Raw genomic sequence first — 16,022 nt, 5'->3', positions numbered from 1 at the left:
TTCATCAGCCTTGTGTTTATCATCTTGGAGTCATTATCTTTCCATCGCTCCTTGTGGTGGTGCTGCATGAAATGAAAGCAATTAATGAAGAAAAACGAATGAGGGCGGTGGACAGTCATGCAAATTCACAAACAGCATAAAGACACAGAGAGCAGCCTGCAGGTGTTTGGTTCCCGGATTCCCTGCTAGAGACAGTCATAAAGTCAGAATATGATTTACCTTAAAAATGGATGGCGTATTCATTAAAAAGGGCTGACAATAAATAGCATCTTCAGGTTGTGTTGCCAGGAGGGGTAGGAAGGGTAGGCGGTGGTTTGAAAAGGCCAAGGAAGATCAAGGCAGTGCAGCGAAACGCCTTCGCAAAGCTCTCTAAGCTCATATCAGTCATCAAAGATCTGAGAGCTGTGAATTGTCGAGATTTCCTCCACTGAATAAAAACTGATTTACGCTATATCCAGATCCTTGAGTGATTGAGCGAGTGAGTGAGGTGGAAAGTTCACCGCGTCAAGATACAGTGTGACTTTAAACAAATAACCCAAGGCATAAACAATGACATAAATAATATAGTGGCAGATGAAAACTTAATTATTTCAGTAAGATTGCCACATACAGTACCAGTCAAACGTTTGGACACACCTACTCATGCAAGGGTTTTTCTTTATTTGTACTATTTTCTACATTGTAGAATAATAGCAAAGACATCAAAACTATGAAATAACACATATGGAATCATGTAGTAACCAAAAAAGTGATTTAACAAATCAAAATATATTTTATATTTTTCAAAGTAGCCACCTATTACAGTACCTTGATGATAGCTTTGGAGGTGTTTCCAAAGCTGTCCTTGATGACACAGTAGGTGTGTCCAAACTTTTGACTGGTCATGTATATTGTAGTGTGGATTGCCCAACAATGGTTAAGATCTTTCATGATTCACTTTTCACAGTCAATGCATACTGTACAATACAGACACCTTTCAGACTTCGCAAACATTTTCAACATCTGAACCAGTCAGTACATCTATTGATAAAACATAATATACATGATAAGCATTTCATTGACTTGCAGTTATAGTACAGTACACGATTGTGAATACGCTAGTAAAATACACTAATAAATAGCAATAAAATATGTGGTTGCATATCCAGTGCTGATGATGACTATTTCTAGTCATATAACCTTCACCTCACACAGTTAACCTGTACCTTTTTCACACAGATGAGAGCTCACTGCTCACGTCAATCACCATGCTGTTTTAATAGCAGCCCTGGCTGGTTTTTGAATGGTCCAGCGAGAGTTCTGATGATCCTTTAGTCAACAATGAAGAGCCTGATCACACATTCATCGGCAAGAGTAGCTAAGCAAGGAGCAGATTAGCTGGACTTTAAGTAGCTGCCTACCACTTATGACCGAGAGGAGTCTAGAAGCAGCAGCACCTAAAAGAAGAAGTGCCTCTGACTCTTATCCTGACTCTTATCCTGGCTGAGTCCCAAATTGGTACCCTCTTCCGTTTATAGTGCACGACTTTTGACCGGGGCCCATAAGGCTCTGGTCAAAAGTAGTTTACTATATAGGGAATGGGGTGCCATTTGGGACGTACCCCTCTCTTTTTCAATTCCACTTGTCATCATCATGAAGGGTCCTGTACCAACGCACGGCTCGGCTTCCTCCCTGGCCCTAGATGAGGTGCATTATTCAAAGTGACTGATGACTCACTCTTCAGGGACTGGGGAGCCATGCAAAGTGGCATATTGGGCCACGACGCCACAGTGAGAGCAGAGGCAGCGTGGGGCTTAATAAATGCACACATTAACATGCTCCATTAGCTTCACCTTTATTTGCTTGTACTCTCCTACCTGCCTGTCCAACTGGGTTTTTGTCCATTTTTTAAGGTGACGCATAGGCACATGTTATGGGCAGAGAATGGGGACATTCATCACATTGGTACCTAAGAGTGAAAGCTGTACATTAGGGACTACAATTGGCTGCACATACCAAGCTATGATTTAATGTTTCATCTATCCCTTTTAGCCTCTCTCTCTCTCGAATAAAGATTTTTATACAGTTAAATTAAACAAACATTTACATTACTAACTGACATCTTTGAAGTACTTGTTTACTCATGAGCTCAAGAGAATTAGGGATACTAAGATATAAACCGGACAACCATACTTTCTCCCTGTGGCATTCAAAGTAACGCCATGTTGAAACCATCACAATAGTTCCTGCCAGAGACAGTCAGTGACATCCCACCTGCAGATCGAATGGACAAATGACCCGAGGGGGCTTAGGAGAGCTCACAAATCTTTCCCAAATGGCACTCTATTCGCTATATCCAGTAGTGAGACTACTTTTGTCCAGAGTCTTATGGGTGTTGGTCAAAAGTAGTACACTATAAAGGGAATGGGGGCACAGCCACAGTCTGTCCCTGTGGGGTGTTATTGAGGCTAACTAGAAGGTACAGTGGCCGGGCGGGGGAGCCATGTCATCCTCAAGTGGGTGAGATGTATTGCACAGCCCGGCCATGACCGCATTCCCACACCATCTAGGCAGAGCCAAGGAGAAAACACCTGGCATCCAGAACTTCAGTAAAGAACATTTCGAATGTAGGTGTTTAAATTCACTTCCCGAAGTTGTTGTAGGAATGTGGGTGTAAAAAACAGGTGGCTCAAGCTTTAAAATTCACTTCCCAAGTTGTTGTAGGAATGTGGGTGTACAAAACAGGTGGCTCTATCTTTAAAATTCACTTCCCAAGTTGTTGTAGGAATGTGGGTGTACAAAACAGGTGGCTCTAGCTTTGAAATACAAACAGATCTTTTTTTTTTTTTTTAGATCACCACCAACTCAAACTCTACACATCAACACTTTACCTCCTTGAAGTAAGCTAGACTAAATGAAACAAGACTACATTGGGAATAAACCCACATTGCTCCACATGAGCTGCACTTTCTTTGTTGCACACGAGATATCAAAGCTGTAATATCACCTTTGAGGTTACAGTGGAAATGATCAGCCTGATCTTGCCACCTAAATGATTCGTGTGGAGAGTGCTAGATAATCTGTGGTGCTCGCTGGGTCCATCTGCCAGAGACTTCTGTATTTATAAAGTTTTTAACTCATGAGGTTAAAACAGGTGAGGAAGGGTGAACAAGTAGCATTGTTCAACTGATAAAGAATGGTAAGGCTTGATGATGAAAGATGAGGAAGTAGAGAGCGACTGACATACAGATAGATGGACATGAGATCTGCTCTCACCTGGACTCTCCCTGATTTATCACCATGTACATCTCCCAGGAAGTGTCCTCAGTGATCGCACCATGGGGAACCAGCAGGCTGACTCCTGCAAGACACAAGAACAGAGTCAACAACAATAACAACAACAACAAAACACTAAAGATATCTTTGAGATGCCTGTACATACTGTAGTTGAGCAGAAAATTGATTCCTTCTATACTGAACAAAAATATAAACGGAACATGCAACAATTACAAAACTTTATTAAGTTACAGTTCATATAAGGAAATCATTCAATTGAAAGAAGGAAATTAGGCCCTAATCTATGGATTTCACATGACTGGGTAGGAGTGCAGCCATGGGTGGGCCTGGGAGGGCATAGGGCCACCCACTTGAGAGAAAGGAACACCCACTGGGGAGCCAGGCCCTGCCAAACAGAATGAGTTTTTCCCCCACAAAAGGGCTTTATTACAGACAGAATTACTCTTCAGTTTCATCAGCTGTACAGGTGGCTGGTCTCAGAAGATCCCACAGATGAAGAAGCCAGATGTGGAAGTCCTGGACTGCCATGGTTACACATTGTATGCGGTTATGAGGCCAGTTGGATGCCAAATTCTCTAAAACAATGTTGGAGGTGGATTATGGTAGAGAAATTAACATTAAATTCTCTGGCAACAGCTCTGGTGGACATTCCTGCAGTCAGCATGCCAATTACACACTCCCTCAAAACTTGAGACATCTGTGGCATTGTGTTGTATGACAAAACAGCACATTTTAGAGTGGCCTTTTATTGTCCACAGCACAAGGTGCACTTGTGTAATGACCATGCTGTTTAATCAGCTTCTTGATATGCCACACTTGTCAGGTGGATTGATTATATTGGCAGATAACAGGGGTATAAGCAAATTTGTGCACACATTTTGAGAGAAATAAGCTTTTTGTGCTTATGGAACATTTCTGGCCTCTTTTATTTCAGCTCATGAAACATGGGACCAACACTTTACTTGCTAAAGTATTCTGACCCCTTGGATTTCTTCAGATTTTATTGTGTTACAAAATGGGATTAAAATGGATTTTATGTTTTGTCAAGAACCTATAAATAAAATTAATATCCTTATTTTTTTTTTAAATAAATCAATTCATAACTAAAATATACTGTAGTTGTCACATAAGTATTCACCCCTTTATTAAGGCAAGCCTAATTAGTTTAGAAGTAAACGTTGGCTAAGCAAATCACATAAATTACATGGGGTTGACATGATTTTTGAATGACGAACCCTTCCTCTGTCCCCCATACATAAAACATCTGTAAGGTCCCTCAGTCAAGTACCGAATTTCAAGCACAGATTCAACTACAAAGATCAGATAGTTTTTATAAAGCCTCAAAGAAGGGCAGTGACTGGTAGATGTGTAACAATAACAAATCAGGCATTAAATATCTCTTTAAGCATTGTCAAGTAAATAATTATGCTGTGGATTATGCATTAAACCACACAGACACAGGCCTCCTGAGTGGCACAGCAGTTTAAGGCACTGCATCGCAGTGCTTGAGGCGTCCCTAGAGATCCAGGTTTGATCCCAGGCTGTGTCACTACCATCTGTGACCGACAGTCCCATAGGGCGGCGCACAATTTGCCATCATCGTCCGGGTTAGGGAAGGGTTTGGCTGAGGGGGACTTTACTTGGCTCATCGCGCTCTAGCGACTCCTTTGTGGCGGGGCGGGCGCCTGCAGGCTGCTTCGGTCGTCCGTTGAACGGTGTTTCCTCCGACACAACGGTGCGGCTGGCTTCCGGGTTAAGCGGGCGGGTGTTAAGAAGTGCGGTTTGGCGGGTCATGTTTCAGAGGATGAATAACTCGACCTTCATCTCTCCCGAGCCCGTTGGGGAGTTGCAGCAAATGAGACAAGATCGTAATTGGATCGGAATTGGATATCACAAAATACATCCCAGACACATCAAAGACACAGTCGTCATTCTGAACTGAGCTGTAGGACAGAAATGAAACTGCTCAGGGATGTTACCTCGAGGCCATTGGTGATTTTAAAGGGTTCAATGGCTGTGAAAACTGAGGATGGATCAAAATGATTGTAGTGACTCACAATAATGACCTAAATGACAGAGTGAAAAGAAGAATATAAATAAATATACAGAATAAAAATATTCCAAAACATGCATTGTGTATGCAAAAAGGCACAAAAGGAATATTGAAAAGAAATAACACAGCAAATGAATACACTTTTGGCCTAAATGCAAAGCCTTATGTTTAGGGAAAATCCCAAACAACACATCACCGAGTAACTGCCTCCTTATTTTCAAGCATGGTGGTGGCTGCATCATGGTGTGGGGATGTTTTTCAGCCGCAGGGACTGGGAGACTAGTCAGGATCGAGGCAAAGATGAACAGAGAAAAGTACAGAGACATCATTGATGAAACCCTGCTCCAGAGCACTCAGAACCTCAGACTGGGGCAAAGGTTCACCTTCCAACAGGACAACGACCCTAAGAACACAGCCAAAGACAACTCTGAATGTCCTTGAGTGGCCCAGCTAGAGCCCAGACTCAAACCCGATCGAACATCTCTGGAGAGACCTGAAAATAGCTGTGCAGCAACGCTCCCCATCCAACCTGACAGAGCTTGAGAGGATCTGCAGAGGAAAATGGGAGAAACTCCCCAAATACAGGTGTGCTAAGCTTGTAACATCATACCAAAGAAGACTTGATGCTGTAATCACTGTCAAAGGTGCTTCAACAAAGTACTGAGTAAAGGGTCTGAATACTTATGTAAATGTCATATTTAAGGTTTTAAATGTTTTATAAATTAGCAAACATTTCTAAAAACCTGTTTTCATTATGGGGTATTGTGTGTAGATTGATGAGGAAAAAACACAAATGAATCAATTTTACAATAAGGGTGTAACGTAACAAAATGTTGAAAAAGTCAAGGGGTCTGAATACTTACCGAAGGCACTGTACACTGGAGTTGCTTACCAAGAAGACAGTGACTGTTCTTGAGTGGCCACGTTACAGTTTTGACTTAAATCTGCTGCAAATCTATCCCCAAAATCTTGAAAGAGCTTGAAGAATAATGGGCAAATATTGCATCATCCAGGTGGGCAAAGCTCTTAGAGCCTTACCCAATAAGACTCACAACTGTAATCGATGCCAAAGGTGTTTCTAAAATGCATTCACTCAGGGAGCTGAATACTTACGTAACGGCTATATTTCTGTTTTATTAATTAATAAAAAAAATTATACATCAAATTTTTCTTCCACTTTGACAGTCTATTTTGTGTAGATTGTTGGGGAAAAAATACAATTAATCCAACTTTGTAACACAATAAAATGTGAAGAAATCCAAGGGGTTTGAATACTTTTGCAAGGCACTGTATATCTGTGACTGTGTTGACCTGTACTGGTGAAAGACTTAAGTGCAGGACTAGACATTCAATATTGCGCATCAGCACAACCACACAGCTTCATAGCACCATTCCTATATTGGAAACAATGCCATTGACCTTCTACAATGCCTAAAAACCCTGTCTGAAACCTTACAAAGGGTTAGCGGGAGACTGGGGTATAGCAGCTGTATAGGAGATTCAATATCTGCCTGTCTATAAACAGCAATGGAAGTGTTTTGTCATCCCCCTGCCTGTCATCTCCCCTCTTGCAAATCAACCAGTTAGCGTTCATTAAACCAACACCTGCCACCCTGTCAGATGTTTCACTGGGGATGGCTGTGCAGGAGCCCTCCAGGACCTCTTAAATCCCCAGAGTGACAGGGAACAACATCCTTAGCCCAGAAGATTATGCTCACACCACCAAAGTTTGTTCATCATCAGTTTACGTCCCACACGACTGACTGATGTCTGAGATTGTATTGAACGTTGTCGGTCTGTGTGTGTGCGTACATGTTCATGTGCGTTTACACTTGTGCTTGAGTGTGTAGGACATGTATTCATCCTGAAAGAAGAGACTGGCAGTTAGCCAGGTGTCGGCCATGTATGGTCGTCCGTTCAGCATCGTTAAAGACATTGTAGATGTGAGAGTGGTCCACTTGACCGCTGTGACTCTCTCCACTCACACACAACCATCAGACTGAAGGAGCCTGATTTCCCTGTGCCTCTCCATCAGTGCCTCTCCAACAAAGCCGAGGGCCCTACACACACCAGGGACCGGGAGAGAGATGTCAAAGCTACAGTTCACATGGAACTGTTGACCCCTGACAACTGTGGCAGTCCTCATAGCAAACTCATCTACACCCTCTACTTGTAGTCATTGTCTATGATAAGAGGCCTGACCCCCGTTTGCCTGGGAGGGCTGGTGGGAATGTAGAGGAATAACAAACAGCTATACTAGCTTCCTGTACTTGACCTATCTGGGAAACAACATTAATGAATCCTACTGTACTGTAGCAACATGCATTAGACTCCATTGATATTAAAGGGACCTGGCCTGAGTCCCAAATGACACCCTACTGTTTTCATAGTGCACTAGCTTTCACCAGGGCCCATAGAGAATAGGGTGTCATTTGAGATGTATCCCTGCTTTCACTAACCAAGACATTCACTTAGACTACCTCTACTTGTAATTAGTCAAGCGTGTGCATGTTTTTGCTAAACTGACAACTTTATTTTCCATTAGAATAGAATACAAAATGCTAGAATGAGATATTAGCACAGAGTAGCCATCATCAGAGAGTAGTCGTCCCATCTTTCTTCATTAAACCCATGTACTGTACTTTACCGGTATTTGGCAGCACAAACTGTCTAATTCAGCTCTAAACACAGCTTCAAGTGTAATTCAGTCTTTAAACATATTGAACTCACCAGTATTTGGCACCACCAACCGGCCGCCCAGATGCCCAAACACGCCCGTGGTTCTCATCTGATCTTTAGTGGGTGTGAGGGGGGGCCCGTTGGGGGTGAGCAGGCCCTTCTTGGTGCTCCGTCGCTCCACAGTGCTGTTGCTGTAGTCTCGGTTCAGCCCCCTGGGGAAGGTCTCGGGCGGATGGCCTTTGGGAGCGTGGTACTCAGCGCGGTCGTCCACACCTAGTGAAACCATAAAGGAGCTCTGAACTTTGACCTTGATGTCTGGCAGGGGGTCAAAGAGCTCTTTATTGTCTATGGAGTCCTTGAAGCAGATGGGGCTGCTATAAGTCCGGCCCACTGTCAGGTCTGGCTGCAGAGAGGGGTTGAGAAGCAGTGGGCTCCCTAGAGAGATGGAGTGGAACACACAGCCACAAAGTCATGCCGTCATCTAAATACCCTAGCTCTCTCTGCTGGAGCCATTGGCTGAAGTGAAGTCCACTGAGCAGGGAGCACACTCTGTCAACTGATGGAAAACAGGCTTTTCAGTGTGAATAACATGTCAGGGTATGTGACTAACACAGAGTTACAGTACAGGTACATAACCTGGATAAAATATACTGTAGCTATCCAGGTCAGGGCTGAGCCATAGTCACTGGTCAGAGGTAGATTTAATTACCAAGCATACACAGCTTGATTTCCATAATCCATCTGTTGGAGTCGGAGTCAGTTCCTCTCTGTACACAAAGTCATCCTCCTGGAGGACACAGTCCTTCTCTGTCTGTGGTCACAGCTCAGCACAGCGCTGGGGTTGTGTGTGTGTGTGTGTGTGTGTGTGTGTGTGTGTGTGTGTGTGTGTGTGTGTGTGTGTGTGTGTGTGTGTGTGTGTGTGTGTGTGTGTGTGTGTGTGAGTAAATGTGTGTGTGTGTGTGTGTGTGTGCGTGCTTGTGTCTGTGGCTAGGAAGGTGCTAAGGAGGTCTGGGTGACCGTCCTGTAAATGAGGGTCCTTCAGCTCTCATAATCAACTCAACCGTCCAAGGAGGTGGTCTTCATCCACAGCCATTAGACGCCTGACCACACTGCCAAACACTGCATGCATCTATCTGGCACATCTAGACATTAGTGCCCCAGGACTCCCTGTGCCAAGATAACGGCGGAGTCACAAAGTCATTGCTGCCCAGCTGCTGCCTGGCGAGGGGCATAAGGCAGGAGGCTAATGTTTTATTTTTAGGGGAATCGTTAATTGCTGGGGGGGCTTGACTTGTGTCATGCTTTCAGGGTGTGTTTGTTTCTACTGAAAGACTAACTAGAGGGTATTGTTCAATCAAGGGCTTCTCCTTGTAACTTCATCGTCTAGTCTAGTGCCTGAAAATGTGTACCGGGATGAAAGTATACAATTTAACCATTTTAAAATCTATTGCACTTCAATCAAACACATTAAAGGATATCATGGGAAATGTTACATTTGACGGCACTGAAATAAAGAAAATTGAGCAGTGTGAAATGTTACTGATCAGTGGTGATTTGCTACTGATTGCAGTAGACATAGTAGAGGACTATTGAGAAAATGCATATAGATCATGCAGAATTTTGTTTTCAGTGGCCATTGCTTAAACTTTGAATCTGGCATGCACACCATTTTTTTTCTTCTCAGCGCAGTGGAGATGGTAGAGCAAAACAGAATTGAGGAGGAAGTGGGAAGACAGAAGTTAATGAAATGGACCTCACGTTGAATACCTTGAGGGATAGGTTTGGAATTGGACCTCTGATAAAAAAAAAAAAATTAAATTAAATTTGCTCACGGCCAGCAGTAGTGCATAGACAGGGTCAGGCCTAAAGATTCATTCACCACTCTGCCATAGCTCCTGCCACATGAGGGGGTGGATCTAAAGCATTTAAGGGACTTTTAAAATCAATTAAAAAGCCATGAAAAGCTACTAATTTCTTATGAAGAACCCACTTGAGAAAAGCGATGTTTTTCTCTCGCTGTGTATATTATTGTGATTATGAAAAATCAACCTGAATAAGGTCGACTGGGGGGAACAGTCAGGAAAAATATGATATATTCGCTAGTCATTTGTGTTTCTTTCCTTCCCTCTGTAAAAGAAGGATCCAGACTAGAAATGGGAAAGCGGATAATATGAGCTATATTTCTTCTGCTCCATTAGCAAGCTGATGGAGAGGGGAATGGGATGGAGTGATGGTGGCCGGTGGAGGGCACAGCATGCGGCTCCTGAAAAGCTGGCCTATTTAAATAGGATTGATAGCCTGCCGGATGTAGCGCTCCACAGTCCCCCAGCTTCCCCTTCCCGCTCTGCGCGTGGTGAGGGGCTAGGCATGAGTGTCAACCCAGGCCTTGGGAGCGGTGGATGTAGTGGGCTCAGCATGGCTCCGGCAGGGTTTTTCACAGTGGTGTCACATCCAGCCAGGATTTATCACCCGCTTCTGCAATGGCTATCGCTTGTGCTAACCCAGAAGTGTCATTGACAGTAATAGGAAGGATGCCTGGGACAAGCCACAGCCCCAGACACTGTTATGAACAGAAGTTATTGCTGTGCACAACAAAAATGCAATTGATGTTCAGTGTTCCATGCTTTTCACATTTATCCATCAGTGGATTTGGCTGGGGCTATCTGACGGCAGGGAAGGGGGATTGGTTGCTTGACAGCCATGCGTGTGTGTGGTCTGCGGCCAGGTGGACACAGGATGTGTCTTTCAAAGATTGATTACCTATCTCAGCAATAACAGAAGAACTGGTCTGTCAAAATAGAAGGACAGATCCTTTCAGCGGTTATGAGAATATAAATTTGAGGCAGATGTGCAGGGTTTGCACAGTGCCGCCACCGTGCAGCCTCAATGCAAACACATGCAATCAATCACCAGCAGAAGCAGCCTGTCGAAAGGGTCCTTGAAAAATCCTGCCTTCCGTTTGGCCTTGTGCGCAACCGGGCATGTCTCCATAAAGTGAAAGGCAGCGCTAGCTCACCTTGTCTGGTGGTCTTGAAGGTGAAAGACTGGAAGCCCCCGGTGAGCGCGGATGAGTCAATGACGTCAACGCCGTAGTTACTCTGGCTCCTCCTGTACAGCATGACTGCCACCACAAGGACAGCCACAACTACGACTCCCGACCCCAGCCCAGAGTAGAGAGCCACGTCGTTGGAGCCGTCCATACCTGGTACACACACAGACCAACACAGAAACAACAGTCTCAATGGATGTTTGCTAAGTGTAAACAATAACATGCAAGAAGTTCAACCAAGGTACAGTACAGAGACACTGAAGAGGAAAACGTGAGAATGGTGATGGTAGTGATTATTTTGTGGTGACATTCTGAGGCATCTAAAATAGTCATTAAAATACGCAGTATTGTCTTTGACATTATCACTAGGAGCTTTTGGAGAGAAGTGAATTCATTTGAAAGCACAGTGTAGAGCACTGTGATGGCTGTCCATCCCAAGGCACAGTTCAACTGCTCATCCAACAGGCTCATCTTCCTATGCTACATTATGCAGCGCACAGAGGAATAGATGAGCACGCAGAATCTCGCCTCTACACTGCTGTTACACAAGTCATTCATAAAGCTGTTAACAGTGAGAGAGAGAACTGCCTTCAGACCCACTAGTCTATATCCAATAAGCCTAATGGTACATATTAAACTACATAGTATGGCCCAATGGCCAATGTCTGACAGTGACAGGAAATGATCCGAAGCAAATTAATTTAGAGTAGCCCCGTTAGTATGATCACTCACCAGATGTCTGTCTCCCCCTTCTAGAACTCTCCACTGAATTGTTTGACCCAGAATGCACTGCAAACCAGGCACAGTGAGTGAGCCTGTCTGTCAGCCTAATGAAGTCTCATTACAATCACTGCTGAGGCTCCAGTCAAGGTAGCACCTGAATCATTTCAGGAGGTGTCAGGCGGTATGCAAGGGGAAGAGAGTGTTTGAGCTGAGACCCACCAGGGGAATACAAGTGAGGACACACTGAAAATTGGTCAAATTAGCTCGTTTGCATAATTACACTGCATTAATCCCTTACAATATAGCATATGTTCAGTTGTCACAACCGATCAATCTCTCGGCTCAATCCGAGAAGGAGAGCACGTTGTGATGTCACGCTCGTGAAGAGTGAACAGCTGAGTGATAGAATGGTAGAACCTGTTTATAGTAATAGAGATCCTATTCAATTACTCAAATTATTCGAATTCCTAATTCTACGGTTATAGTTCTGTTCAGAACCTGACTACAAGCGTTTTGGATGGGTGTGATGGCTGTATAAAATGCAGGGAAATTAAAGTTAACTAATAGGTAGAGGTCTAAAAAAAGCTTCTCATAAAAAAAAAAAAAAAATGGTAATATCCTGATTCTGGTTTCCTGAACTTTCATCTAGTTACAATTGTATGCCTCACAAATTAGGTAGACAGCTAGCCTGTTTCAAGAGTTGGGGGTTGAAAATAAAAGAAATGCAGAAAGGAAGGACTCACTTTGAGGTTTAACATCATGCAGCAGCTTTCCATCTGCAAAGACAGACACAGAATGAGACAGAAAAGAGAGAGAGAGACAGAGGTGATTAAACACCAGCCCTGGCTGTGTCCCAAATGGCACCCTATTCCCTTTATAGTGGACAACTTCCCTACAAAAGTAGTGCCCTATAAAGGGAAAAAGTTGCCATTTGGGACGCATGCAGAGCAAGGTGATTAAACGCCAGCCCTGTGTGAGTGAGGTATCCTACTAGTGCACTTCTTTCTGACTCAAATCATGTGGAGAGGCCCTACCACTGAGATATGCCAATACAGATACAGACTGCTCAGATAATGATGCATGGCTTCATTACCAGACTCAATATCCACATGGATAGAAGTGGCCAAGGGAGAGACTGGCAAATGGGTCTGAAAAATACCATGATTATCTCTCTCCTTTACAAAGAGAAAAAGTTATAATATTTTCGTAAATTGTATTTTCACCAATGGAAAATTGGAGCTTACAAATACGTCTACCATACTAGCCCAAAATACCAGTCCTACTTTTTAAAACATGCTGATGCCTCTTTCTTTTATCCCATTCAGGGACTGTATGCGTGTAAGATTTCCTTTTAGTCAGGTAATTACTGTCACAGTTTATGACCCTTAACATTACATCATGGACCCCATTTTGACAACGCAAGCGTGACTCTAGTTTGCAGTAGATCAGACCATGTGTAACTCAATATTGATTTCAAAACCTCATTCATGAGTTTATCACTAAATTATGCAAATGTAAAATGAAGCATTACGGGGGCGGGTAATGATACTGCATCAGTTACTAAATTGCTTTGACAACCATGGTCAAAACATACAAACTGTGGTCAAAACGGAATACACTCTCCATGTCTTCAGTGATAGCTACAGTATATGCTCTTGTGACACGGGGGATGTTTCACCTGAACACCACAGGAGGGATTACCATAGTGTTATCGCGCATCGAGTGCGATGCGCTCCAGCAATGTGGACATCATTCCAGTGTGTTTATTTGTCTAGCAAATCGGTCTGTGGCCAGCTGTTCAGATGTGTTAATGAGAAGTCATGTTATGATGGGTGTAATGGAGATACGGCTTATGGAGATGATAGTCGAGGTTAAGATGGCAATGTAGAAAAGAAAGAAATCCTTCAGAGAAAAGAGTAAGGGACTTACTCTGGGTACACATCCCTCCAGTGCAGTTCTCGGTGGCATTGCTGGGCCCCTCACACATAATGCCCCTGTGTCTGGGTGGTGGGTTATTGCACTCCCTTCTACGCTGTCTTTCACACTGCACACTGCACGCCGTCCACTCACTCCACTTTTCCCAGCCACCGTCAACTTTGGGGGAGGAAATGGAACAAGGAACACACAGACAGACAGAAGGTGAGGCGATGGTCCATCTCAAAGAACATTTAGTCCACATTAACCCTCAGGTCCTCCTCACATAATGGGATCAATTGTCTCTCTCTATCTGCAGGATGTGAAATGAAATCCCCTGATTTAACCGTGCACGTTAAAACTCAGGTTCCTCTGTCGCCTGTGTCATTGGATCTAGGAGGAACCCATATGGTGCCAAAAAGAGATTTCTTGGAAGCACTTTTTCGGCGACCTTAAGCCGTCTCTCCGCACAAGCTCTGAAGAAGGCGATTTCTTTTGTAGGATTCCATGAGTTCTATAAGCTCTCTGTTCTATAAGCCCTCTGTGTGCATACATATTGTGCTCTCTCTTCATATAGCTTCTTCCCTAACAGATCCAGTCTCCCCCTTGTGATTGACTTGTGCGGAAACAGTTCAGAATTTTCTGTGAAAATTCACAGTTACATTAATTAGAATTGAGAACTACTACAAACTATTGTCTGGTGCAGGAATAGACACAGAAAAGACATTGGCCTAACATCATTACTAACCTTTAGACATATACTGTAATTTATCACACCCGGTCTCAGTAATGGAAATTCCGTTGGCCTCTATTGAGTTGCACCTTATTTGTGGAACAATCTTCAACATGTTCTTAAATGTGATGTTTTGGTGCCTCTAGGGCAATTCAGAAAGCTGATTGAGGACCTTATTATGGATGAATGTGTTTGCTTTATGTACTTATATTTTGATATGTGTATTTCTGCCATTTCTGTAGTTCAGGGCTCATCTGTAAAAGAGACATTGGTCTCAGTATGACTCCCTGATAAAATAATGGTAAACAAAAATACAAAATATTATAATATACAGTTGAAGTCGGAAGTTTACATACACCTTAGCCAAATACATTTAAACTCAGTTTTTCACAATTCCTGACATTTAATCCGAGTAAAAATTCCCTGTCTTAGGTCAGTTAGGATCACCACTTTATTTTAAGAATGTGAAATGTCAGAATAATAGTAGAGAGAATTATTTCTTTCAGCTTTTATTTCTTTCATCACATTCCCAGTGGGTCAGAAGTTTACATACACTCAATTAGTATTTGGTAGCATTGCCTTTAAATTGTTTAACTTGGGTCAAACGTTTCGGGTAGCCTTCCACAGGCTTCACACAATAAGTTGGGTGAATGTTGGCCCATTCCTCCTGACACAGCTGGTGTAACTGATTCAGGTTTTTAGGCCTCCTTGCTCGCACATGCTTTTCAGTTCTGCCCACACATTTTCTATAGGATTGAGATCAGGGCTTTTTCTCCAATACCTTGACTTTGTTGTCCTTAAGCCATTTTGCCGCAACTTTGGAAGTATACTTGAGGTCATTGTCCATTTGGAAGACCCATTTGCGACCAAGCTTTAACTTCCTGACTGATGCCTTGAGATGTTGCTTCAATATATCCACGTCATTTTCCATCCTCAGGAGGCCATCTATTTTGTGAAGTGCACCAGTCCCTCCTGCAGCAAAGCACCCCCATAACATGATACTGCCACCCCCCGTGCTTCACAGTTGGGATGGTGTTCTTCAGCTTGCAAGCCTCCACCTTTTTCCTCCAAACATAACGATGGTCATTATGGACAAACAGTTCTATTTTTCTTTCATCAGACCAGAGGACATTTCTACAAAATGTACGATCTTTGTCCCCATGTGCAGTTGCAAACCGTAGTCTGGCTTTTTTATGGCGGTTTTGGAGCAGTGGCTTCTTCCTCGCTGAGCGGTCTTTCAGGTTATGTCGATATGGGACTCATTTTACTGTAGATATAGATACTTTGTAATTGTTTCCTCCAGCATCTTCACAAGGTCCTTTGCTGTTGTTCTGGGATTGATTTGCACTTTTCGCACCAAAGTACGTTCATCTCTAAGAGACAGAATGCGTCTCCATCATGAGCGGTATGACGGCTGCGTGGTCCCATGGTGTTTATACTTGTGTACTATTGCTTGTACAGATGAACGTGGTACATTCACGCGTTTGGAAATTGCTCCCAAGGATGAACCAGACTTGTGGAGGTCTACAATTTTCTGAGGTTTTGGCTGATTTCTTTTGATTTTCCCATGATGTCAAGCAAAGAGGCACTGAGTT

The 16,022-nt window shown here is 43.3% G+C and overlaps 1 protein-coding gene across 1 annotated transcript in view; it reads right to left on the bottom strand.

Annotated features, from left to right (window-relative positions):
- LOC106585133 (netrin receptor UNC5D-like) overlaps window positions 1-16,022 on the bottom strand; it is a 231,934-nt gene that overhangs the window by 17,537 nt on the left and 198,375 nt on the right. The window contains exons 8-12 of the mRNA XM_014170997.2: window positions 13,710-13,874; window positions 12,524-12,556; window positions 11,025-11,210; window positions 8,060-8,443; window positions 3,256-3,340 (exon numbers count right to left, since the gene is read on the bottom strand). Of these exons, the coding sequence (XP_014026472.2) occupies window positions 3,256-3,340; window positions 8,060-8,443; window positions 11,025-11,210; window positions 12,524-12,556; window positions 13,710-13,874 (853 nt within the window). The remainder of the gene's footprint in view (window positions 1-3,255; window positions 3,341-8,059; window positions 8,444-11,024; window positions 11,211-12,523; window positions 12,557-13,709; window positions 13,875-16,022) is intronic.

This window comes from Salmo salar, chromosome ssa24 (assembly GCF_905237065.1).
Source record: "Salmo salar chromosome ssa24, Ssal_v3.1, whole genome shotgun sequence".
Classification (NCBI taxonomy): Eukaryota; Metazoa; Chordata; class Actinopteri; order Salmoniformes; family Salmonidae; genus Salmo; species Salmo salar.
The sequence above is the reverse complement of the archived record's forward strand: the minus strand, read 5'-3'. Positions and strand labels throughout refer to the sequence as shown.